The 27915-nt window shown below is 42.2% G+C and overlaps 1 protein-coding gene across 5 annotated transcripts in view; it reads left to right on the top strand.

The window, feature by feature from the left end:
• The first annotated feature begins 1517 nt into the window (after positions 1-1517).
• The window catches only part of RPTOR (regulatory associated protein of MTOR complex 1), a 434461-nt gene continuing 408063 nt past the window's right edge, over positions 1518-27915 (top strand). For 4 of the 5 annotated variants that reach the window (XM_066615740.1, XM_066615739.1, XM_066615738.1 and 1 more), the window contains exon 1: positions 1518-2894. In XM_066615740.1, coding sequence (XP_066471837.1) covers positions 2733-2894 — 162 coding nt within the window. In that variant the 5' untranslated portion in view covers positions 1518-2732. Of the gene's footprint in view, positions 2895-8207; positions 8244-27915 lie in introns of those variants that run through there. The other variant, XM_066615741.1, reaches the window with a different exon arrangement.

The following is a 27915-nucleotide window of genomic DNA, read 5'->3' as shown; positions in this document are numbered from 1 at the left end:
AATTAATTAATAATGATTAATAAAGTAAGTCATATGGGGTGACAAAAATTTATGGGCCCCGGGTGTCAAATGACCTAGCTACGCCTCTGTCCTGCTGGTAGTTTTATCCCACCCTTTTCCCAAAGAGCTCAGAATATACACAGTCCCCATTCTGCTCCTATTGGAGATGGATCTAAGATCATCCAACAAGCACCATGCTTAGTGGGCATTTGAACCTAACTCTCCCTGGTCTTAGCTCAACATTGGACCCCTACAGCATACTAGCTAGTTACCAAGTTTTCTCTAGGCACACTACTGATCACGTGGAGCCTTTACTATCATGGTTGTCCTTGGGAATCTGTGCACCTCTGCAGTGCTGGAACCGCCACACATTAGGCATCAGCTTGTATGTATGTTTGGAAGAAGAAGGTGAAGGGGCAGGCTAGGTTCCCAGGAAATTCTTCATAATAAATCAGTAATGTAACGGGTTGAGGTCAGAGAGTGAGGGCAAAATCCCATCCAATTTTCCACTGCTGGTGCAGCTGTGTCAGTGGGGTGTGCACTGCATCCTGTGGTGGGGAGGCAGAGGCCTTCTTAAGGTTTGGGAACATTTGTTCTCTTACCTCGGGGTTGCATTGTGGCTGCACTGGTGCTGGAAAGCTGAATTGGATTGGGCCCTGAGTGTGCTTAGTGGGGCAAACCTGCAGCTAGGATTTAGAGATCCTGTCTCGGTGTATATGTTAGAAACGCGGTTCCCAAACTTTTTAGCACTGAGACCCACTTTTTCAAATGACACTCTCTTGGGACCCACCTAGGTTTGCAAGACAAAAAAAACTTGAAAGAAACAATATTTTTACTTATTTACATGCAACTATACTCAGAAAAAAAGATGCTCCAACATTTATATCTCCCTATAGGGACTCTTGCTTGAAACTGCAAGAGCTCTTTGCAGGGCTCCAGACAATTAGTTATCTGATCCTTCCCACAGCTGTATTTTCTTTGGAGGCTCTGCTGGGCTGCTAGGGGACCCACCAAAAATCAGGTCGTGACCCACAGTTTGGGATACAGCAGTGGTTTATGCTGAGAAAGGGATGTGAATTTTCGAAAGGAATAAATGAACGGAGAGCACTATTGACTACAATTCTGCATCCTCACAGCCCAATCCTACCCACACTTTCCTGGGAGTAAGCCCCATTGACTTTAATGGGACTTACTTCTGAGTAGACATGCTTAGGATTGGGCTTACTCCCAGGAAAGTGTGGATAGGATTAGGCTGAGCGGGGACCGGCAGGCTCCCGAACGCCCAGCACTGCAGTGCTACCTGCTGCGGGGGGGGGGGATGAGGAAAGAGGGAACTGCATCTTGATGGCGCGAGGCGTTCTAGGCGGTTGCTAAGGCAACGCAGCGCAGCCTCACCCCGCCTCCCTCTGCTTTACGGAACGCGTTTGATGCGGCTTGAGCCGGCCGAGGGCCCGTTGCCGCGATGCACTGTGGGGCTTTGGCAATATGGCCGCCTCCTTGGTGTGCTGGTGAGGGGAGTTGGGCTCTCCGGCAACCCGGGACGTCTCCCCTCCGCTGCCCCGCCCGAGGCCGGCGCCCTTGGAGCGCTTCGAGGAGCCACCAGCCGCCCGAGGCGGGGGGCGCGATGGGCCGGAGCGGCGTCCCTTCGCAGCAGCCGGGCAGAGAGCAAGCGGCCCCGCGGGGGTAGGACGTGCCCCCTCCGTCCCTCCGGCCACCGCAGGCTCTCGGGGGCAGGCCTAGGAGGGGCCCCGAGGGCGGACTAGGTGGGTGAACTGCGCTGCGGCAGGAGAGCCGCTCCTGGGCGCCCGCGGCCGCTGCCTGGTCTGAAGAAGGGTCCCTGCCCTCCTCGCAGCCCTGCCTTGGACGGGGACCACGCCGTGAGCCTGCGCCTCTCGTGGCTCCACCGCGAAGGGGCTCCGGCGCTGAGAGTGGACCCGGAGCAGCCCCCCCTCCTTGGAGCTTCGTGTCCTTCTACCGACACTCTCTAGGCAGCCTTGTCTGAACCAGGGCACAGCAGCCCCCAGGAGCTCCCTCCCTCGCACTGCTCCTAAGAGGCTCCTGCTCCGACTTTACACCCTGAGTAGAAACTTCCGAGTTGCATCGCCCTGGGTCCCGTCCCTGGGTCAAGGCACCAGCTTCATCACCCTGAATGGAAGTGCCAGTCCGGGCCCTATGAGATCCTTGTAATTTAGACTCTGCCCGCTCTTGTGACTTTGACTTGGGCCTCTGCTGTGAATTGCAAGCCACGTTGTCCTGCCTGAAACAGACTTCTGGGCCCATCTTTATTTGGAACAAATCTTCACAAATTGTGTGTAAGCCCATTTCAGGAAAGAACTAGTCACACTGTTGATCCCTAACACTGAGATACAGTTCACATGTAACCTATTCCTGAAGAAAAAAGGGTCCACGTGCACATTGTGACCCATAGGTTCATGTGGAGAGTAAGAATCCCTTTACTGCCAGGCACTAATAGCTGCTTGTTGTACAGGTATCACATTATTTCTCAAGCTTACCTACCCTGAATAGGAACCCCTCAGCTGCTGAGCAGACAACATTGCCACACACTCTGGAACATAGCGCTGGCAAATCCATTTGGAGCAAGGCTTCTTCCCATAGAACTTCATTTTGAACAGAAATTGCTCAATTCCTTTGTCCTCCCAAGTACTTTTCTCCACACCTTGTGCTGGAGCGGAAATTTCTGATCATTTGTTATCTTGGTTCTTTCTCTTCTGATGGAGTCCGATATGCTGCAGTCACCCCTCCTGGGGCTTGGGGAGGAAGATGAGTCAGACATGACTGACTGGAATCTGCCCTTGGCCTTCATGAAGAAGAGGCACTGTGAGAAAATTGAGGGGTCCAAGTCACTGGCTCAGAGTTGGCGGATGAAAGACCGGGTAATAATCTGTGACAAAAGATTTTATTTAGGAGGAATGGAGATTCATATGTTAACTGTTTGTTTATAGTGAATACTGGGGGTCTGCACAGTGTCCTTTAGCACAGCCCTGGACCTTTTCAGTTGCTTAATTTCCTTTGGCTTTGAACATTAGCTGTAGGTCATGCCAGTAAACAAATCATGAATAGGGTTAAAAGATAAGTTAAATAATGTGTTTCTTTAAAAGAAACATCTTTTAGGTAAATAAAAATAGTAAGGTCTTAAAACTCAGTGGGAGGAACAATATGAACAGAAAATAATAAATGCATTTATGTCTTACATCAATTTGCATTGTTGAGAAGCTTTAGAGCAAGTGGTTTAATCAAACAATATTGAGCTGATTGCATTTTATGAAATAGAAAGATCTGAAGAAGTGGGGAATCTCTGTTCTAGACTACATGTGATCTTGCATAAAATATGTTTCTTTTTAAATGACGGCAGCTATCAACATGTAGAACTGTTTGTTAGGCGTTATAGAATATGTGGAAAATCATTTGTTGTATTTGAACTTTTCCAGAAAGATGAATTTTCCAAAAAGCCAATCAGAACATCCAATGGAAACCTTAAAGACAAATTCAGTGGGGTGTGCATACCTTGTCAGTGATGTCAACTGCTAGAGTAACTCCTCATTTGTTCTAGAAAGCAGAATTTATCTACACATAAGGAAAAATTTAATAGCAGTTCTGTGGAACTTGTTTTTTATAGCATACTGTGAATGTTAATTAACCAAAATGATGAAGAATGTAATCGGATTTTAAATGTGTTCTTAGATTTCCAACTGTCTAAGAGCCTTATCTTATCTTATACTATGCAGTAGTCAGGGCTAGCCTATTCATGAAGGTGACTGAGGAGGTTGCTTTGTGGCAGCAGATTGATGGGTGCACTGACCTCTCTCCACCCAGCTCTTTCTCCCACTCATTATATTGGAAAAGGGGGAGGGAGGTGGAGATGGACATGTCCAGAAGAGGTGAGTGCTGGGCTAAGAGTGTCTTGACTCTGACTCACCACTTACCTCTTCTTCACATGTCTTCCTTCACTCTGTCTCCCTCTTCCTTTTCCTGTCCAGAGAGTGTGATGAGCAGAACCTGCACATCACCATGTGGGGTGATCTCCTTAGGTACCAGGAGATCTTGAGCACTGTCCTGGTAGTAGTAATGAGGCCTTGGTCATTGTTTGGCTCCTAGAGCTTGCAAGGGCGTACTCTGAATCCTGCTTTAGTACTGTGACCAAGGCTTGCAGAAGCTGCCATTGAAGCTAATGTGTAAGTGCTTAGGAGAAGTAATTGTATGATGCAACTGTGCTGTGCAAGGGAGCTTAACCCATTTCTGCCCAGCCCATAGGTGTACACCTTTGATCCCTGTTGCATATGTGCAATGTTGGGCAGAAATGGCTTAAAGTGGTTAGAGGAAGAGGTGAGTGAACTGGTGCTGCCATTGCCTCTGCAGGTGTTATTTATTCAACTGATTTTGGTAAATCCATGAAACCTGTTATTTTTGTTACTATTGCTGTAATAGTTCAGCAGGTGAGATTTATTTTTAAATCTAAACATGTTCCCATATCCATATTGTTCCATATTTTCTCTGTTAACATTTCTGTTAAAAGATTTCAGAACTCTTACAGATTTTTATTAATGGGACACTTGCACACTGTAGGCCATGGATCCCCAAACTATGACCACTTGCCTCATCTGACCCACCAACACAGTTTGGCCCAGCCCGCTAAGCTCAGTGACATTATAAATACGCGTATATCACTTTCTTCTTCTCCCCCACCCTTATTCATCATCATGCACCTTTTTCCTCTTGCTGGATGGGTCTGCTCTCAGTGGGGCTGCTGGCCTGGGTTACTCTTCTGGGAGCCCAGCAGAGAGAGGGGGGGGGCAGGCAGGCCATGTAGCTACAAATATTGCAAATATTGTTTCTCCTGTTGAGAATGTTCTTGAAGTATCATTGGAGCCAATGTTTATATTCATTTAGGGTTAGCTAGGCGACCCAAACCTTTGAGAAGCCTAAGCTGATAGTTCACAGACAGAGCAGTTCATTTTCATGAGAGAATATGCAAGCAACCAAGCTCTGGTAGTTCTCGATCATAAAAATAAGTACTGTATGTGCAAGATGGGTACAGAAGGTGATTTTTCTACTGATATTCAGTTGACATCTCTTGGATATTAGATCCCAGTTTAGATAAATTGCTATTTTCTGGCCCCATATATTGTTGATTATATCTAGATTCTAGTATAACCTACATAGGACCATATTTAGAATGTACTACCTTAAAAAGATTTGCCCATAGTTCTTTGTTTACATAGCAAAGCAGGCTTTATTTAATTAATTGTGTTGGAGAGGGCAACTGATTTACTTTTAAGACACAGTACATGTAGATAGACATACATATTCAGATTTAATTTTATTCAAGTAACTTTAAAGAAAAGTACAATATTGATTAAAAATCCAATTTAAATTTAAAAATCCATCTAACAATAAACAAAGGGGGGAAAACTCTTAGGGTAAATTAAAAAAAAAATCTTGGTGCACTGTTCAAGGTGGAGCACAAAGTAACATATATAAAAATTGTGACCACAGTTGCATAGGAGACTTCAGTTGCTGGCTCTCATTCATACATACTAACCAACCAAATACTGAATAGTGATTTTTTTTTTTTTTGCCCAAAAGCAATTATGCAAGACCTTGCAGTTGGACACTCATATCCCTTTTTGTTAATGTGGGTAAGAACTGCTAGAACTTAGGTTGGGACTTGTTCTGGCCTTCAGAACTCAGCCCATGAACATATCAGCTTCTGAGCATTAGTCAGATACCTTTTTTATTCATTGAGTAAAGCAGTCTTGCCATAGCCCTGAAGCTCCATACCACTACAGTTTCCAGGCTTGCTTTATTTTTAGACAGCTGTTTTTTTTTGCAGCAAATGCAAACAGCCAATCAGTGTACACCATTTCTTTGATGCAACCTCAGGGCAAAGAAAAGGTAAATAGTATGATAGTATGAGATAATGTTTTTCAGAGAGACAAGACACGCTTGAGGAGCATTAACAGTCTGTAGACTAAGTTGTTATCTTAATTCATTGGGTCTTAATCCAGGAGTGTAAAAATGATACAAAAACACAAGCTCAAAGGAGAAGATTTTGGCTCAATAATTAATGCAAGTTGGTACTTAACTTTTTGTAAAGTCTATAGCAGGGGTGCCCAAACCCTGGCCCTGGGGCCACTTGCAGCCCTCAAGGCCTCTCAATGCGGCCCTCAGGGAGCCTCCAATCTCCAATGAGCCTCTGGCCCTCCAGAGATTTGTTGGAGCCCACACTGGCCCCACACAACTGCTCTCAGCATGAGGGTGACCGTTTGACCTCTCGCGTGAGCTGTGGGATGAGGGTTCCCTCCACTGCTTGCTGTTTCACATCTGTGATACAGTAGCGGCAGCAAAGGAAAGGTCAGCCTTGCTTTGTGCAAGGTCTTTTATAGCCCTTGAGCTATTGCAAGACCTTCATTCATTCATGTAAGTTCATCTTTAATATATTCATTTATGTAAACTTATGTAAATTTATTCAAATTTAAAATGTAAATTAATTCTTTTTTTCCCCCAGCCCCTGACACAGTGTCAGAGAGACCATGTGGCCCTCCTGCCAAAAACTTTGGACACCCCTGGTCTATAGTAATGCAGGAGAATGTGCAAATTAGGCTTTGAATCAGTATTTGCTTACCTGTGGGCAATTTCAGCCACTAATGGCAACCAAGTGACTTACTAATAACAAATTTGTACTCCCACTATTCTGTGTAAGAAGCATAAAATATGAAATATGTTCACTATGGACTGTATTGGAGCAAGCAGTCATTGTCATTTTGCAGCTTTCTAAGAACTGCATTTAATGTTCTGTTTTAAAATTCATCAGCATTTATAAAACTCATTTCTATTTATAAAAGATCCTTTCATCTTTCTGATAACCCTGAGAGAGAGCTTTTTTAATTTCCATTTTACAGATAAGAAAGCAGACTGATGACATGTTTATGCTCAGATCTGTAGTGAATCTGTATTACCTGTAACATTTCTGTCATGAAAGAAGATAAAAAGCAAACTTAACTCTTCAGGATGGTAGGCTGGTTTTACTGTTTCTTGGTATTGCTTTGTAAACTGAATTGTCATTATCATGGAATCAATGGCTGAATGTTTTGTTAGAATACTGATCATATCAATGTGATCTCAGTCTACAAATGCACAGGTCATTGCCTGTTTTGCATATCTAAGCTGCTAGCCTGGTTTTCAGTGGATTACAGGTTGAGTCTGGTTATCCTGGAGGGTTCTGAAATCCATTTAAAAAACAATGCCCCTTTGCTCATCAATTTAAAAACAGCCTTGTTGACCTTTGTAATACAGGACAGAGGCATCAGGCAGACATCAATAAATCATTCTCTCTCCAGACTCTTAGAAAGTCTTCATTCTAAGGCAGCAACCCCCCTTTCACCTGGCAGGCAGCAAGAAGAGGTGATAATCGCTTCCCTTTGCATGGAAGGAAGGGGTCCCTTGCCTGGAGTGAAACTGCTCTAAGTGCCTGGAGAGAGAATGATTGATGAATTGTCTGCTGGCTATTCTTTCGCAGATTAAAGAGGCTATTGTTAAACAACTTTTTTCCTTTAATGGATCCTTCTGATTTAAAGGGGATATAATGGCATGGGGGGCGGATTGGGCCTGGGAGAGGGCAGGATTGGTGGCAGCAGTACATGCTGTATCCTTTCTCACTTCCTAGGCCAGATCCACCAGCGTTGATTCACTGGAACTTGCGCCAGCAATGTAATAGGTGCAGGTCTGAGTAGACCCATTGCTGCGGCTGGGGCAAGGGGATGGATGTCCCCTTATCTCAAGGAGCCCACTAGTATTCCTGCTGCATCAGTTTGGTGGAGATTGGATAGTATTGGTCTGTTGGATTATTAATCCTGTGCAGCATTTCAAAAAAAATGATATTACAGACATACCTTGACTTTCATCCACTTGACTTTTCACTTGATGTCCATGTGCTTTCCTCTTTTGTCAGATTTCATCCAAACTTCCATGATGTTTGTTGATGTTCTTATGTTTATTTTTCTTTTATTTCATTTTGTTTAGGTTCTGCATGCATTTGCGTGTGTTTTATATATATTTATTTATGCTTTTCACTGGCCAAAATAAATTGCATGTGTTATATTTATATTTATTTATGCTTTTCACTGGCCAAAATAAATTTGCAAGCTAAATAAGGCTATGCTTTGACATTCATCTATTTTTGACTTTCAGTCATGCTCTGGTCCCTAACAGGATGAAAATGCAAGGTATTCCTATACTTTAGTAAGTTGCAGGCAGATGCATGGATGCAAATGCTTATGTAAGATGGGACATTAACTTTATTTTTTATATCTTAATTTGATTTCTGAAATGTTTATCTCATTTTATTCCGGATGTTTTTATTTGTTGATGTTCCAAATTAACATGATCAAATGTGTTCAGAAATATTCTAGTAGAGAATGCCTGCATATGTTCCCCTGTAACATTGCAGTGTGTTGGTGTGAGTGGGGATACAACTTGAAACTATTTTGTTATGAAATTGGATGGGCTTATAGTTGTGCAAATTTTGATTTGGGAATTGCATTGAGCCTTCTTTAAATTAAAGTGAAAATAATTATATGGAGACTGGGATGAAGGACTGGAATAGGACATAAGAATTACTTTATCACATTTTTATAATTCCTTCCTCCAAAGAGCTCAGGGTGGTGTACACAGCTGCTCCCCTCCTTTTCCCCCCCGCAACAATCCTGTGAGGTAGGTGAGGCTGAGAGAAAATGACTGGCCCAAGGTCACCTAGGAAGCTTCATGGTTGGGGGGATTTGAACCTGGATCTTCCAGGTCTGAGTCCACCTCCCAAACCACTACACCACCCTGGCTCTTATAATTTTGGCTTCTTAGATGCGCTTTTGTTAGATCAGATTAACTGAGGATTGGCAGAGTTGGCATATTTGTTTTTAAAGTAAACAATCTTGCATTCTTAATTTGGATTACAGTGGGCCATCGGTATCTGTGGGGATCCATTCCAGGCCCCCATGTGTGAACCATTCTGCAGATAGTAAAATCCATGGTGGTGGTGGGGTGTCTGCCAGCAAACCAGAAGTGCCTTTTTGAGACGTCAGGAGACTATCTGAGGTGTGGGGAGGCAATATGCAACCTCCCCGTGCCTTAGAAGACCTCCTGGATGTGGCTAGAAGGCACTTCTGGTTGTGTCCAGAAGGTCCTGTGACGCCCTCTAGCATGGGTTTGGGATTCATGTTGAGTCAAATCTGTGGATGCCAAGCTGGCAGATAAGGAGGGCCCATTGTATAATCTAGGTGCGAGGTTACTGATCCTGAATTTCTGTAACACCAGTTAGTATTTTCAGTTTGCTAGCGCTTGTGAAAACAGGGTTATCAGCTTTTTTTAGTGTGCAAGTTCCATTTTCCCAAAGAGCAACTTTTGCAGGTACCACTTTAGCAAGAACCACCACTGCCATGAGAGACAACAGTTGTGCATAGGAGCAAGCGGCTTCCACCGCAGTTGGGATTTCACTCTGTTCTTCAATCTGTGCAGTATTTAAAAGGTTAGGCAGCTAGATAGCTATATCTTCCCCACTACTGCCCCAGCCACCTCCATTTCCAATGGGGTCAGGCCAGATGGGGCAGTGCCATGTGGTACTGTGGCAGTGAACCAAGTACCACTGCCATACTATTGAAATTCCACTAGTTGGTAGTTGAAAAGTGCTGTTGTAGAACAGTGGTCGAGGACTGTAATTTTCCTACATGCACACACTTCTCAAAACACATATCCCATTGAACACAGCGGGATTTACTTCTGAGTGAACATATCTAGAGTTTAATTTTAAGAATACTACAGCATAGGTTCCAGGCTGCATAAATTGAAATACTTTCTAAGATTACTGCTGGTGAATTTAGCAATGTGTTTGACCTGAGGAACAAAGAGCCTGAAACCTCTTAGAGAGAGGATTTTTAGTAGGGCTGATGGTTGGGGGAACCTCTACATTTTAAGAAAATCCATTGATAAATCTAAATAATATGATTAAATATTCACCACCCTCTTTGCCCAGAATCCTTTAATGTCACAGAGGGTTATTCTTTCTAGCCTATATCCATGGTGTATGTGTGCTTTCAGAATGACACTTCTTTGATCTATTATTTATTTAAAGAATCTTTTTTAACACAGAGAGAAGGAATTACTCTTTGAATGTGGAATTAAATCTCATAGCGCTGGTAGCAAGGACTTCATTAAAATGTAAGGGTCTCAAATGTGTTGGATTTTTCCTGACAAGTTGCTACCAAAGTCAGAACATTTAAATTGAGCCACATTTACTTGTATTGATTTCTAAAATAGATAGGAAGCAAAACTCTGGCTGTCGTGGTTTTATTTTAACAACTTTTTCCTCCCTGTAGTCTTGTAACCTGCCGAGAGAGAATTAAGTCTTTCCTTTATGGGAAAAGGTGGAAAATGTGTCTCCACCATAAGGTGAATGTATCCGAGGGGGCTATGTTGTTCTTATGATCTAATAGAGCTTACTGGAGTCTGTATGGCATGCGGTCTCTCCAAAAACCAACAGGAATAGATAGGTTTTCTGACCCTTTCAGCATTAGAACTATGGACAGAAATCTCTGCTTTCCAAAGGGTGATTGTGGGAAGTTATGAATCTTTGTTACTAATTACAGCCTGACCTTCCTTCCTTCCTCACAGTACAGGTTTCCCTGTGATATTTTTACATGGGGGCTCCAAAGTGGGGATGACTTGTCCAGATTTATATGGCAGGGAAAGGGCAGCACTAGGGGTTTGCAGAAAGGAAAGTGGGAATTTATTTTATTTATTTATTCGATTTGTAGTCCGCCTTCCCCCCCCCTGAAGGGCACCCAAGGCGGCTATTTCTCATAGCCTCCCCCTACCCACTTGTGCTATACTTCTTCACCAACTCCCTCCTTCCTTGCTCTTTTGCATCTTATCCCTGTCAGCTAGAGCCAAGGTTTATGCCAGCATAGTAGGAAGAACTTAGATTTGTACGCTGAAATCATAGGTAGCCCATTCACAGCAAGAAAATGCTTTCATTAGGAGTTTAGGACCAAACAAAATATCTCACAGTAGTGAACTAACTTTTAATTTATCTAGCCTGGAGAAGAATTCTGGAGAACTTGAAAGCTTACTCACTGCTCTGTGACATTTTAGTTGGTTCTAATAAAAGTATTACCCTCTGTGACTTCTGGCATTAGATTTGTGTGGAAGTCGTTCTGAAACTTGTTTATAACTTGACAGTCTGTAAATTGAGTTTCTTGTTATTAAGGTGATGATAATTTGAGGTAGAGTAGGTAATCTTATATCTGCCTCTTAAGAAAAAGATATCAAATTATTTTGAAACAGTAGTCTTAAACTTTGACTTGGGATATATAATTTATAGCTACCCTGGGCACAAGATATAAATAAATAAATAAGATTTTTATTTGACAGGATTCTATGCCTGTGGATTTTGTTATCCATGGGTTTCAGCATCTGCAGTTCAGGGACTGGAACCCCCGTGGATGCTGAGGTCAGACTGATTATGCTGAGGTCAGACCATGGAGCAGTGGTTCTCAAACTGGTGGGTCGTGACCCACCAGCTCATGTAATGATGCCTTGTTCCCTTTAAGAGACCGGGCTGGGGGAAGCAGTAAAGCGATCCCCAGGATCGTGCCTCTGCGTGGGGAGGTGGTGCTATTTTTTAACAAAACATACGTGCTCCTAGGGTCCAAGGGGTGTGGGGGGCTCTGTGGAGTGCTTGCAGGGCTCCCCGCAGCTTCTAAACACTAAAAGTTGCAAGTGTGATGAAACCGGAAATTCAATTTCTGGTTTAATCGCACTTGCAACTTTCACTGTTTAGAAGCCATGGATTCACTTACCACTCCCCACACCCATTACTTATCTATTTTCCTTTAATGTGGTGCCAAACTGTGGCCTCGTCCTCTGAAGTCTGTTATAGAGTGCCAGAATAGGAACATTAGAAGCAGCTATGGAAGAAGGAGTTGGAATGCTGGAAGAGGGAGACAGCCAGAACTAGAAGGAGACTAACTGAATAATAATAATAATAATAATAATAATAATACAGTTATTTATATACCGCCTTTCTTGGTCTTTATTCAAGACTTTATTCAAGGCGGTTTACATAGACAGGCTTATTAAATCCCTGTAGGGATTTTTACAATTTGAAAGAATGTTCTATCTTACAAGAACCACAACATTCAGGGGTTACTTTCTTGATCTGGTTTCACATTCTGGCCTCCATCCTCCCACGCTCAGAGCAGATGGAATAACCCAGCTCAGCTTGTCAGCTGCTTCAAGGTTGCACGGTGCCGGTGGCCTCGAACTGGCATCCTTCGGATGTTATCTTCAGGCAAATGGAGGCTCTACCCTCTAGACCAGACCTCCTGCCCAGACCTCCAACTGAATGACTAACTGGATGCAGGAACTGTCCTGTTTCCCATTAATGTTCATTTAGTCTTCCTCTAGCATGCAGGCTGTAAGCAAGAATGTTTGTTTGTTAACAGCACCCTTGCTTCAATCGCTTCTAAAGAAAAAATAAAAGTATGGTAATAGGCACCTGGGGAGGTGCTGGAGGTCCCCCAGATACACAGATGAGTGAAACAGCAGATACCGGATCTCTGGATATGGGGTGGGGGTGCGCCTGTATTTGGCACCACAGTAAATATAGGGCTCACTTTTATCCACGGTTTTGGTATCTGTGGGGGAGGGGGGCTTGGGAACATAATACCCCCAGATATGGGAGGTAGGACACCTGTTTAGGAAAAACTGATAGAAATTTGGTTGAAATAAAACTTGTTGCTTTCTTCTGGGTAGCTTTCCATCACTCCTGCAGCTGTGCCAATGAGGCATGCGCTGCATCCTTCACTGGGATGGGGGCGGTCACAGAGACCACCTCAAGGTAAGGGAATCTTTGTTCCCTTATCTCAGGGCTGCACTGTGGCTGCGTCAAGTGCTGGAAAATTGGTTAGGACTTGGCCCTAAGTCTCCCACTCTCTGTTGTCCCTCTTTCTTGTGCAGTGTATATTGAAATAAACATTGGTAGCCTTGAACAGCAGTGTTAAAAAACCATATGGTGGCTGGCTATTGCTCATAAGCTCTAGTAGGAAAAAAATAGCAACCACAGCGCAACATCTGTTCATTTGACAACTACCACTTTTTATGTTGGCAGTGTATATATTTCCTTAGTCGGGAGACAGGAGGTTATGTGAACCTTCTGAAAGCAATTTAAAAATGCTTCTCTGCTTCTTATCCAGCACTTGGATTCTGCAAAGCTTGTTTTTGTTTGGCCAGAGTTTTTCTTCTTTAATCTCCATATATTATAATTGCATTTTTTCCTTGGGTGTCAGATTTTGTGACCTGCTGTGTCGGCTGTGACCCTACTTCTGTGCTTCTGCAAGCAGAGCAGTCTTCCATTGGAAATGTGCCAAAACCAGATATCTTTGGCATCTGTTTAATTAAATTTGTGATATGTTAATAAGAATGTATTGTGTACTAAGTATTTAATCTTTATCTCAAAGTCCCATTACCCATCCTGAGGCTCTGTTAGGTCAGGAGACAAATATCCATACTCTGTGCTTCAGATGTGTCTGTTCTTTTACCTTTTCCACATCTGTTTTGGCCATACATTGACATTTTCCTCAGGGAATCAACCCCTCTGCTTTTCTTTTCTTGAGGAGATACAGTATTGCATTTTTTAGCATGATTTCCCAGTCTCTCACATATTTCATTGAAACCTGATAACTTAATTTCAAATAAAATACATATTGCACACAGAAACTATATTGACTCCTGACACCGTCTCTCCCTGGCTGTTTTCTTCTCCAGTGTATCCCTGGTCAAATTGCTGCTCTCGGGTCATGTGGATTTATGTGAAGCCTTGCCAATGAATAGTGAATGTGAAGTGACTAGGAAAACCAAATAGGACTCCTGCTTTATATATTTTTGAGTTTTGTATTGTGCACCTTATTGCTGAAAGAAACACAAAATAACTGTTTAAGAAAATGACGTGATTTGGCAGTGCTAAATATTCATACTAAAAACTTGGGAGGAGGCACCTTTTTTTCTTCTAAAGGTTTTGAAATCTTCAGTGTATATGTTGTTGATAACAATGTAACATAGTAAATTCCTTTACTCTGTTGCCCAGGAGAGATTTTGCAGATGGCAGAATGGTAAGCCAGCATCAAATACATTTACCAAATACATGTCCTCTTTTGAGTTTTTGATGTAGTAATCCTGATGGTCATAGCCATTTCCCAAATATCTCAGTATTTTAAAAGTTTCTTAAGTATTTGTAGTCCTCTGATTTTCTACTGACTCTGCTTCTTGTTTCAGAGATGGTAACGCAGTAGCTGTGTGGTTCTAAAAACATTTTAGTAGTTCTGTGATCCTTCCAGGCATGTGCAAGCTAGGACTTGCGCTAGAGAAGGTGAGAAGTGGAGCTCATGTTTTCTTCTCTGTAAATGTGTGCCTGCTAGGGCAGCCTGTGTTCAAGAGTGGCTTTTCTCTCTGGTGTGTAACTGAAAGCTTCATTATGGGTAGTGAGCAACATGCAATATCTATTGTGCTTTCCGGAGATGTTGAATTGTACCTTCAAGGTCAAGAGTGGGGCTTTTTACCACTGGAATATGAACAGCAGGAGGTGGAATCTTTGTAGCACTGAGTGGGTAGTAAGTCATTAAGGGCTTTTCATCTCTCTGGAACTTGCTTAGTCATTGCCAGTTTCCCTCATCCTCCTCTATTTACTTTTCCGTCTCATTATCTGCAGGCTAATGCAGGCTTCGCTATTGCTTCTCTTTGATCTGTAGGACCTGAAACATTGCCCTATCTCCATGGAAGATATATTTTTCATCCTTAGCAGTTGGACCTAAAGCTTTTTGGCCGTTGACTGGGCAAGCCTCATTGCCACAGTAGAGGTTTTCAAATTGATACTGAAGAGTGAGTGGTTCTTCCCAACATAACCATATTGAAACTTCTTGAGCATCTTTTGAGTGACTGAGTCTATTCAGTAATCAGAACCTTTATTGGCATAGAGTCTATTCCTTTGGGTATATATATATATAGTGCATATGTAAGATATTGATTGCTGTTCCAACCATAGCTGTAATGCCAGTCCGATGTAGTGCTTACTTAGTAAAAAGGGGAATCTGGCACTTTCATTAGGAGCAACGTTTGCATTACTATCTGTCCGTGAAGTATAAAGCTTCAAGCTTTATACTTTCCTCCAAGCTTTCCTTTTTATTGAATAAAAAGAGAGAAAGGCAGAATAGGAAGCTTGTTGCATTTGGATGTCAGTAATGTGATTTTTGTGGAAAACAAGATGTAGAATATGGTGGTTTTAAAAAAGAAGAAAACAGCACATAATCTAGGAATCTGAAGCACATTGTCAAGTACATGATGCAGAAGAGACTGAGTAAACCTGTGGATTTTAGACATCCAGAATATGGAGACATAGCCATTCACTGAATCTTTTATCCAAGTAGCCCCGTGTATGTGTATTGAAACTCTCACAGCTTTCAAAAGCTGATCCAGGCTTGCCTGAAACTACCTAAACTTTATTTTGAGATTTTGCTAACTGCAGGCTGTTGGGCCACCTCCTATAGCCCCCCTCCCTTTCTTTTACTTTTTGTTTAGTCTTATGAAGAGTTCTGTATAACTCAAAAGCTCTGGCAGCTCACTGTTGCTTTCTTAGTTTCTTAGTTGGTCTTAATAAAAGCATTAATATTCCACTTTGGATTGTGGGTTATCACCATAGTCACAGCCAGAATTGACCTTTTAGGATGCGCATGACTATGGACTACCTGCAGGGCCATGTGAATTATTAATGTTTTTGAAGTTTGCATTCAGACATTATGCCTGCCTTTGGTTTATCAATCCTGAAATATTTTGTCACTTTTCTTAAATGTTATCTGTGCATCTTATATAATTTATTCTAGCTTTTTGAGGGAGCATCTGAGGAAAATGCAGAGTTTAAGTGAACTACTTTGTTTATTGAAAGGTCTCTTAGAGCACAGTTCAGTGCATGAGTGTTCAGAAGTAAGTTCCATTTATTTCAATGGATCTTATTCCTGGATAAGATTGCAGCTTTGGATCTTTGCTAGTGGTGAGATATAAGAATTTGGAAAGCCAAGCATACTTCTTTTGAACTCTTTGGAGCCATTTAGTTATTTGATTTTTCTTTGTAAACCGCTTTGTGAACTTTTAGTTGAAAAGCGGTATAAAAATACTATTGTTAATAATAATAATAATAATAATAATAATAATAATAACAACTGAGTCAAGGCTTAAAATCAAGATAATAGATATGAGTGTTCTAGGATGGCATAGCCATTTAGAGTGGAAAACTGCAGAGAATATGAGGACTTGTTTATACAATTTTTAAGTAGTAACTGACTAGGAATGCAGTCAGTTAAAATGCAGTCAGGAATGCTATGCAGTTAAAATGGATGCAGTTGTATGCTAAACATATATTGATTTGTCTTACTGTGTAAAACACTTAGTGAACTACTTTTTGTTGAAAAGCGGTATATAAATATTCTTAATAATACAGTGGTGCCTCGCAAGACGAAATTAATTCGTTCCGTGAGTTGTTTCGTATTGTGAACATTTTGTCTTGTGAAGCGCGGTTTCCCATAGGAATGCATTGAAATTTAATTAATGTGTTCCTATGGGCAAAAAAAGTCAGAACAAAGTCAAATTTGGTTTACAAAGTGTTTATTAAGTGCTCTTTAAAGGCATACATACTGTACAGAGGATTTCAAAAATTTCAAGCACAAAACTTCAACTTTTTAATTTTAAAAATTTGTCTTGCGAAGCACGGCCATAGAAAAATTTCGTCTTGTGAAGCACGGCATAGAAAAATTCGTCTTGCGAGTCACCAGAAAAAAATCGCAAAAACGCTTTCGTCTTGCGAGTTTTTCGGTGTGCGAGGCATTCGTCTTGCAAGGCACCACTGTAATTACTATCATCTGTGATATGAAAGACTTAAAAGAGATGCATGTAATGAAGAATCCTACAAAGTTCCTATATTCCACTGCTGTTGACAGGACCTGCTGAAATGTTTATTTTGGGAGGATTGAACAGAACAAAAACTTGGACCCTGTAGCTTAGGTGGGTTTCTTCATGCTCCTCTTTCATTTTAGTATGTAAAAATTCTGTTCAAATTTTAATACAATCTGGCTAATTCATAATAACCTTTCATAATCTGGCTTTGTGGGCAGTGGTTATGAAGTCACATTGACTAGACTTTGGTTGAAGATGGATGAGGCAATATGGCATTGGTTTTCAGACTGGGCCGTCTCAATGCCCCTGCCTGAGAGCCCTGGGTTCTTCTCCCTTAAGGGGCGAGGAGGGGGAAGGCAGTGAAGCAATGCCCAGCATCACGCCTCTGATCGGGGCGCAGGGGCACGCTGCCACTCACCGCCACATGGGGTCGGGGGAGCCTGGCACCAGCCTCAGCAGGGCTCTCCATGCAATGCAGAACCCCCCAGAAGGCAATAGCGACCACTTCTGGTTTTGCGATCGAGAAGCAGAAAGCGGTCATGATTGCCTTCTGGAGGGCTGTGTGCTGTGTGGGGAGCCCTGCTGAGGCTGGCGTCGGGCTCCTCTGACCCCCAGGAGGCTCCTGCAGGCAGCAGTAAGTGGCAGTGCACCCCTGTGCCCCAATCAAGGCACGATGCTGGGCATCGCATATCTGCCTTCCCCCCGCCCCCCTGCCTTTTGATCAAACACTTGGTGGCACTCAAACTCTCCCACAGAGTTTGAGAATCACTGCAATATGGGATTAAAACTGTCAGACCTCTGAGGATGACTTGTCAGCACTCGATAATAAAAGTGTGCTGGACACACTAGACCAGTGTTTCTCAAATTGTGGGTTGGGACCCACTAGGTGGGTCGCAAGCTAATTTCAGGTGGGTCCCCATTCATTTCTATATTTTATTTTTAATGTATTAGACTTGATGCTACCATGGTATGTGACTGCATTTGGGGAAATGTTACAGACCTGTACTTTTAACAAGCTACTATGTATATTTTCACAACGATAGTAAATGGGACTTACTCCTGGGTTTGTGTGGTAAGATTGCAGCCTAGGATGGCTAAAAACTTTCCTGCTTGATGATGTGACTTCCGGTCATTACATCACTTCTGGTGGGTCCTGACAGATTCTCATTCTAAAAAGTGGTTCCTGGTGCTAAATGTGTGAGAACCACTGCACTAGACTATTATTGGGAGCACATGGTTAATTAGGATTCAAAGAAATTCAAAAGGTTATGCTTTGTGAAACCCTCGGCCTAGAAAGAATCTTTCATAAACGTGCTTAAGGCAAAGAGTTAACAGGATGCATTAAAGGTGGAATGTACTTTTAGCAAGCAAAAGCTAATCATATTTGAGAAAGAGAGCCTTTTTTTTAAACTGTCACCCACCACTGGTGACAGTATAACCTTGCCAATGGGGTGCATGCTGCATTCAGTGTCACTGGTGGTGGTTGTGGTGAGATCAGGAGGTCTGAGAGAGGTAAACAAAGCTACTTTTTCCCTTACCTCCACTTAGGCCTCCCGGTGGCCTATGGGTCTCCTCAGGCCTATGCCAGCTATGTAGCCAGCATTGAGGGAAGAAAAGGGGTGGATTGGGTTTGAAATGAAGGGATAGGATCCTGGCACATGCTGGTGCCTTCCGGATCCACCCTTGCCCTCCGCACCCCAAAACTCCCCTTGCCCTCCCCACTCATGACATATCTCTTTTGCCAACTCATCGTGAGCAGTGGAACCTCCAGGAGCAATTGCCCCATGTCCCACACCTCTTGTCGTTTGTGGCAGTTGCTTGGAAGTGCGTGACTGCAATTTGGCTTTCATGCTGTTGTAAAAGGCCTTGCGTTGCTGGAATGCAAGTTCCAGCAGCACAAGGCCCAGATAGAATTAGATTCTAAAGACTTTAGAACAATCCCGACAAAATTGTTCATACTGTTGAGAAATGGACTACAATGAAGCATCAGTCAAACTATGTAGATAATACTATCTTATGATTGATCATATGTTTAAATGCTGTGTGGTGAAGATAGTTTTATTCTACTGTGCTTTTAATCTGTAGTGCTGTTAATCTATAGGTGTTACTTTGCTGGACTTCTACCTATTTTTATTACAGTACATTATTCTTCTGTTTTAATATTGTATTGTTCTGTGTCTTTGACTCAATTTTTAAAATGGTGTTTGTATTTTTTTTCCTGTAAGCCATCCCAGACATAGTTTTCATGGAAAGTTCCAGACCTAAATGCCTTAAATAAATAAATAAAATGTATTTTTTTTCAAAAATAAAGAAAATAATGGTGAAGTATAAAAGCTGGTGTGCAATCCAGTGTGCATTGAATTTAAGACCCACTGAATTTAATGGGGCTTATTCCCAAGTAAGTGTGTATAAATTTGCAGCTTGAGTGAATGAGTAAGCAGATCATATCTTTCAGCACATGGAAACCATTTACTGTTTCAGTCCAGGTTCATGGTGGTGGGGCATAGAGCATTTGTTGGAGACGAATTGTCTTCCTCCTCTTTCTAAAGGCAGCTTCAGGATTAAAAGTGAGATGGCTTGTGAAGAGATATATTATGCTTCTGTATAATGGTCATGCATAGTGACTAGATAGGGAACTGTTGGGATGACTGTTTGCTGTTGGGATTGACTATCAGTGTCAAATCAGAAGACACTTGGTCTACTTCCATTCATTTAGTTGCTGTGGGGGCACAGCAATGGTAAGCTGACTTGTCGCAGCATTTGTGAAATTGCATGTGAATTTGAATCTGTTATAGATAACTTTAAAAGAATATATGCAGAAAAAGCTGTATAGATAGATAGCTGTAATAAGAATTGCCATATCAAACTTATTCCTGAGACACATTGGCAGAGTGGACCACCTAATTAGTGTAGTTTATTGGATTTATTTTTCTTCGAGCTTTAGTTAGAATTTGTATGTCAGATTGAAACATGCAGCCTTCATTTTGGATGGACATAATTTAAAATAAGCTGACACAACCATTTGGTACATCTAGCGTTATTTTATTTCATGTTATAGGTCCTAGAAAAGATTGACCTGAGGGAGAGTATAGCTTTTTCTTTAGTTCTTAGTCAGAACATTTACTGCTTCCAGGCATACTGAAATAATGGCAGACTCAGATAAATTAATATGGTAGCGAATTCTTTAAAGCATAAAGTAGATGTAAGAGCATATCTAGCAGGCAGTAACTGATACAAATAGGAGCTTTTGGGTGGAGGGCACCAACTACTCTTGCACTTACAGAGAGTGGTAGACAACATTATTACCCTGACTCAGTGATTTTCAACCTTTTTCATCTCATTGCATGCTGATAAGGCACTAAAATTGTTAAGGCACATCATATGTTTTTTGACACTTTACATGATGATGTATGATGCTGGTGCAGGGCTCACATCCCCAATGGCCCTACTAATAAATGACCCTTCCCAAAACTCTCACGGCACACCTGTGAACTATTCGCGGCACACTGGTTGAAAATCGCTGCCCTAACTCTCCTACTTATGGAGAGGTTAGGTTTTGGAGATCTGTATTGAACTTGTAACTGTCATCGGATAGAACGGCTGGCTGTTGCTGGCCCAGCACCATTGCACCTATGTGGAAGCACCAGCCAAGGACTGCACCTGCATGGAAACTCTGATGCATCTGTCCATAACATGGAGATCTATAACTTTGAGAGTGCGAGTACTGTCCTTTTTTTCTTTGGGAAACATTTTGTTTCTCTCTTAAAGATTTCTTCTCTCTTGTATTTCTCAGCTAATTAGGTAATGATTGCAATAGATTTTTAAATGACTTATCAGATCATTAATAAAACATGTAGAAGTAAAATAGCAAATAAATGACTTGCTAAAAAGGAAAGGAGCACAAATTGCAGGAAGCAACATGTGAGAAAGAAACCAGAACAAACAAGATGGAACTTGAGCAGATGGCTAAGGAAAGAGTGAAAACAAATTTTGGAGGTAGCTAGGAAGTCTAGGCTTGCTTGATCACCAAGTCCTAAAGGAATGATTAGGGAAGAAAACAATAAGTTGAGAGTGTCTTAGAAATGAAGAACAATAATTTCTCCACCACAGAGGATTTAGGGAAGCTATTCAGTCTTTCCTTCTGGCAAAGTTGATAGAAGAATAGTAAAAGCCATGAGTGGCAAGTAACTGTGTCTGGCTAGGGCTTCATGCTACAGGGAAAAAAAAATGCTCTAGGCTCAAAGTGTTCGGTTTGTCAAGAAGTAGTCATTCTCAAACTCTATCCTGCATTATGCAACCTGCCCAATAGGTCATTGGCAAAGCACATGGTAAAGAGGCTGCAGAAAACTCTAGTTTAAGGTCTGCCACTGTTCCTAAGAGGACACATGCTACCAGGCCTCTTTGGCTGGTGAGAAAAGAAGGCAAATCGGTGTATGCTGCTATTGTGTTGCTCTGCCCCTTTCTATTCAGGTCAATTGGAATGAGAATAGGAGGGAGGGTGTTGTTAGGGCATTAAAATGAATTAGGGAGATAAGAAAACCTTCTGGTGAGGCCTCAAAACTTTATTTCAAAAGGCCTTTGCCTGATGGAGGGCATGACGGCTGCTTTGTAACAATTGTTTTTATATATTTTATGACTTTTAAATATTGTTAGCGACTTGGGTGCCCTTTGGGGAGAAAGGTGGATTACAAATCTAATGAATGAATGAATGAGATAAACTCAACTTGCTTCTATCAGGGGAAAATAGACATATGGTTAGGAGACCAAGGGAACCCACTGTAAATTGATGAGTTTGGCCAAACAACCCCACCAAAATCTGATGGAGGATTTACCTCATCTAGGACCACCAGCCCTGGTTACTGTTCAGACTGTGCAGGCTTGAGCCTCAAAACAAAATGGCAGCAGGAGCACTGCTGTGGCCTGCCTACCTGAGGTTGGATTGTAACCCACTTCTCAAACATGACCCACCTCCTGAAGACCCAGATACTAGACCCAGTGAAAAGCAGTTATCATTCATGTTTAGTAGTCAATCTTTGGCTTTCTTATATTAACAGCCTCATCCCTTAATTCATGATGGCCTCATCCCTTAATTCTGACGCTGGTGCTTCAGATGAAAAAATGTAGACCCTTATTCTTGCTGCTAGTTCTTCCTAATTTTGAATACAAAGACTGAAGGGTCTTCGATTGAATTTATCTTTTTTAACATGTTTCTGAATGTTTTTTATTTTGCTTCTAGACATTATCAATTTCAGCCATTTTGTAGGTGCATATTGATCTTTTTATTTTTAATAGCAGGGCTGATATATCCAGAGAACTGTTTAGAGATCTGCAAGCACCAGGTTTCTCTGCTTGTTTCCTGGAAATTACTATGTTTCAGCAACTTGGAAAAAGGGGTCAGAAGGAAAGATGTATGAAGAGAGTAATTTATATTGAAGCAGAACAATTTATTTATAAGGGGAATCAAATAGCTGTTGTGTAGAGTACCATGCTCTTCCCCCTCACTTGGTGGGGAGAGCACAGAAGGGAAACAACCCTATTAGTCTTCAGGAACAGCCAGCTAGACTATTGCTTATCCTTGCCAGTTTGGTGTCAGTTTTCAAGGAAAAATGCTCTTTTAAAGCACATGGAACTCCAGAATAGAAAATAAATATTGGCATGCACAATGCTGGTCACAGATCAGGCACTTCAAGTGAAATATTGTAAAATAAGGTAATGTTGGACCATAAAGGGGAAGTAGTAAATAAAATGGGTTGGAAGAAAAGATTATTTGGCAGTATGCTTTCTCTTGGAAGAATTATTTGTTCATATTCTGTTCTAATACATGAGTCGGTCATGCACAGGCAATGTTTTTATTTTCTTGCGGGTTTTGCAGTAGCGATTTCTCAGAATGTGATTATTAGTTGCAGTATGCTAGCATTTTCCGGAAGAGTGTTCTCTGAAGCAGTCCTAACTCATAAAATTGTTGGTTTATTAAAATGGTTTAGTACAGAGGTCTCCAAACCCCAGCCTGGGGGCCAGAAGCAGCCTGTGGCGATCCTCTGTCCAACCTCAGGCCAGCCTCTGGTCCCATGTGAGGCTCTGGCCCACTTGACCAAACACGACCGGAGCTGTGCTCCAGTCGTGTCCGGAGGGTGTTCTGAGGGCCAGGGAGACCGCATGCAGCCTCCCTAGCCCTCGGAATGCCTTTTTAAATGCCTTTTTAAATGCCTTTTTAAATACCTAAAAACATCACTTCCTGATTTTAAAAAAAGACTAACTTTTTGTGCCCTCTGACAGCCCTTAGAAGACTTTCTGACGGTCAGGGAGGTCTCCCCAGCCCTCAGAACATGCTCCCAGTGATTCCAGTGATGTGCTGGTTCTGAGATATTTACTCTGGTACATTTAAGTAAGCTACCTGTGGATAGGGGGAAAGTATGTGCTTTATTTCTGTAGTGTGTGTTGGTGCTTGGAGAAATCCAGAAAGTGGGATGCTGAATTGAGCTAGTCTCATTGATGAATGCCATAGTCCTGTTTCTTGGAATTCAACAGATAGATAGCCTGGGCTTGTCAGGGCACTGTTAAGTGAAAGGGACAAGCCCAGCTGCAAGTTTTTTTTTCCTTATTACTCAGACAACCAAGAAGAGAGCAGAATGAGAGGAGATCTTCCTTGAGAAGGTCTAGGATCCCTGATTTGTGATCCAGAGGCAGTTTGCCTTGTTTTAAAACACTAGGGAAGTAATTATGTGGAATTGTCTGAGACGCACCATCTTGCCCAGGGCTACACTGTAAGCTTAATGGCTGAGCAGGGATTTGAGTTGAGATCTCCTAAGGCCAAGTCTAGCACTCTGTCGTCCACACAACATCTGACTCTCAGTTGTCTTGGCTACTTTTTCTTTTGTCTGAACTTTGCAGGCTTGTGCTATGGGGCCACTGTAGAGTTGTACAAAGCAGAGCAGATGTGAATTACCTTAATTTCTTCAGAATTTGAATGTGATCCTGGAGGAGAACTGTTTTCTGTTCTGACAGGCTTCTCATAATTTTGATGTGTCAGTCATGAAAACCACTCATCTATATTGATCCCTGAAGTTGGAACTGTAATACCTGCTTTAGTTACATACAGGCAGTCTGCATTTTGGAACTGGAATCTGATGCAAAATGTTCGTGCAGAGTGAGGAGGATGTTGTATGAAATATGACTTACCTATCTCTGATTCAGTTTATGATTAGCTCCAAATGTGACATTTTGTACAGTTTCTGGGATGATGCCTGTAGGGCTTACGCATGGAAGATGTCATCAGAATGGGTCAATCTTGCAAATTTCCTGTTGACAGTTTTAAGCTTATAACTGTTTGGCATAGGATAGTTTTGTATGATTACCTCTGTTGATAGTTTCACTTCATGCCTTGACTACCTCCCACTGCCTCATTTAACCCAGCTTCATGTCTGTTTGTCTCTGTCTCTTCCTGACTTTTGTTTACTGGTTCCTCCATCATCTTCCATTATGTTTTATTGTAAATGTCATTTGTGTTTTGTTTGTAAGATGCTTTGAGTTTTAATGAAAAATAGGTTATACATTAAAATTAAATAAATAAATGTTCCTTCTCTCTCCCACTTTATCAACCTTTCTCTCCCAGCTGCCTCCATGATTCCTTCCTGACTGCTTTCAAGCATACCATTTGTTTTCTTCATTCTAAATAAATATAAATTAAATAAATAAATAAATAAAAAGATTCCCACACCCAACTTCCATCCTCAAGTACTATCCAGTTTCGCTTCTGTGCTTTATGTCTAATCTCAGCTTACTCCCACTGTCTTGATATTTTTCTCCAGCCCTGCTTTTGACCCACCCTCAAACTTACTTTTACCCTCAGCACTAAAACTATGCTCATCAGTGATCTCCTCAGAACCAAAAGTTGCAATACTCATCCTTTTTGACTTCTCTGCCACATTTAATAGTGTTGAGCTCTCTCTCTCAACATACTTTTTGCTTTGAATCTCTGATTCTACCTTCAGGTAGTTCTGCCTCCCTCTTATTTAGCCCTCCAGTGTTTTCAAGGGACTCTTCCATTGGGGTCCTTCAGGGCTCTGCCATTCTCTCTTTAAACAAGTTCCCTGGGTGAAAAGTATATGTCATGACCATTAATAGGCTGGTGATATCCAACTGTTCTTCTCCACTCCAATCATGCATCTGCAAGCCTCACTGACAGGGCAGGAGGTCTGGTCTAGCGGGTAGAGCCTCCATTTGCCTGAAGATTAACATCCACAGGGTCGGCAGTTCGAGGCCACCGGCACCGTGCGACCTTGAAGCAGCTGGCAAGCTGCAGCTGAGCTGTTCCATCTGCTCGGAGCGTGGGAGGATGGAGGCCAGAATGTTAAACCAGATCGGAGCGTAACATCTTGAATGTGGTGGTTCTTGAAAGAGAGAACCTTCTTTCAATTTGTAAAAATCCCTGCGTGGATTTAATAAGCCTGCCTGTGTAAACCGCCTTGAATAAAGTCTTGAATAAAGACCAAGAAAGGCGGTATATAAATACTGTATATTATATTATTATTATTATTTCCATTTGAATGCTTCATTAGCATTTCTTGCTCAGTATGTCCAAGACCAAATTCCTCTTTCCTCCCAAGTCTTCCTCTCCTTATTTGTTGACATCATCACTATTCATCCTGTTGAACAGGCACAAATTGGCAAAATTCCTGTTACCTTACTCTGTTATAACTAACCCTAAATAAGTATAAATGAAATAATCAGAGATTCTTCCTTAGTTTATCCCTGCCTTTAGTTTCCTCCCATTCTTTTATCTTTCTCGTATGACCCCATTGTGATGGAGTCAGGTCTTTCTCATTCTGTGTAAAAAGTGTCACATGCATAAATGGTGCTAAATACAGGTCTCACGCGTCCTGCGGCTGCGCCCCATAGGAGAGGGCGCGAACGGGTTGGCGGAGCAGCTCCTGCCCAAAGAGCCTGCACCACTGCTGAGGGCGAGCCCCCACTGCCACCACACGTTCCTTCCTGCACAAAAGCAAGCAATTGAGTGCAGCTGATCAGTCCTCCTGTGCGTGTCTCCTCAGAAGTAAGTCCCATTGTGCTTGCTCCCAGGAAAGTGTGCACAGGATTACAGCCTTCAAGCTCCCCACTCAGCATTCCCCCCCATCGCTCACTCACCCTCTCACTGCCCCATTTCCTTCACTTGTTTCCCCCCATGATCACAGCAAAAGCTAGCAATTGAGTGCAGCTGCTCTCCTCCCAAGCTCAGAGCACAATCCTGTCTGTGTCTCCTCAGAAGTAAGTCCCATTGTGCTTGCTCCCAGGAAAGTGTGCACAGGATTACAGCCTTCAAGCTCCCTACTCAGCATTCCCCCGTCACTCACTCACTCACACTCTCACTGCTCCATTTCCTTCACTTGGAAACTTGAAAGGGGTTTGGAGACCCCTGCACCAGATGGTATTCTGTAGATGTTTGTATACTGTATGTGTAACATACTGTATATGTAGCACCAAAGCATATTTCATTGTTGGGAAGTAATCACTGTAAGTATGCCTTTTATTTTATGCAGTTTTGAACTCTTAGCTTGTTTGTTCAGGAGCACTTTTGTGAACAGTGTTAAGTAGTACTAAGTGGTCTTGTTCAGAGGTAGTATTGTGTGTAAAGGCATTTACAAAAGTACAGAAGTAAATGACTAAAGAATGACAGTATTCTTCACAAGCAGTTCACCTGTGCATAATCTAAAACAGTTGTTCTCCAACTGTGGGTCTGGACCTGATTTTTAGTGGGACCTACAAGAGGGGAGTGTATTATATAACTGTGACCTACAAGAGGGGAGTGTATTATATAACCGGGACCTATAAGAGGGGAGCGCGAACTATATATGCAGTGTTATCTTCATTTTAGATGTCAAAAGGGTTTTGTGGCTCCCAAGGTTTTCTTTTTTCCGGAAAACTGGTCTAAATGGCTCTTTGAGTGTTTAAGGTTGCCGACCCCTGCCCTAACTCCTTCCCAAAGGAGTTAAGCAGTGGTTCTCAAACTTTTTAGCCCAGGCCAACTTTTTAGAATGATAATGTGTCAGGACCCACTGGAAGTGATGTCGTTAACCTGGAAGTGATGTCATGGCCAGAAGTGACATCATCGAGCAGGAAAATTTTTTAACAATCCTAGGCTGCAATCCTATCCACACTTACTCAGGAGTAAGCCCCATTGACTATCATTGTTAAAAGCGTATACATTGTAGCCTGTTAACAGTACAGATCTACCCAAATGCAATCATATACCATGCTGGCATGAAGTGTACTAAAAATAAAATATTGAAATGAATATTGGCTGAAATTGGCTCATGACCCACACCTAGTGGGTCCCAACCCACAGTTTGAGAAACAGTGGTATAGACACTTTTTGCCCTTCTAGGTTTGAGAGGAAGAGGAACAAAATATTGGCCTAATCTGCATTTCTGTAGACCACGGGTCTCTAAACTTTTCGACCGAAGGGCCATATCAAATATCTGGCACAGTGTTGAGGGCTGGAAAAAAAATTAAATATAAAATTTGAATAAATACATTAGAGTTGGAACTTAGATAAATGACTGGAATGAATGAATGGGCTCAAATGTCCAGGATTTCTCCAAGGACCAACACAGCCCAAGAAATAAAGCACACACACTTAAATGGACCCCCATTGCCCCGCTCCACAAGCACAACTTTGGTTGTGTTTGGCCAACTGGGCCAGAGACTCTCTCTGCGGGCCGCATCTGGCCCCCCGGGCTGGGGTTTGGAGACCCCTGCTGTAGACGTATGGATCTCTTGGCTACAGATTCAGATGCCTTTCAAAGATATGGTAACTCAGGGCAACTCAGTGGTAGAAAGACAGAGGGATCTTTTTTGTGGTTTGTGTTGCTTAAACTATCTTATATCAGCAGGTCAAATGAAGGATGCTTG

This window comes from Tiliqua scincoides, chromosome 2 (assembly GCF_035046505.1).
Source record: "Tiliqua scincoides isolate rTilSci1 chromosome 2, rTilSci1.hap2, whole genome shotgun sequence".
Classification (NCBI taxonomy): domain Eukaryota; kingdom Metazoa; phylum Chordata; class Lepidosauria; order Squamata; family Scincidae; genus Tiliqua; species Tiliqua scincoides.
The sequence above is the reverse complement of the archived record's forward strand: the minus strand, read 5'-3'. Positions and strand labels throughout refer to the sequence as shown.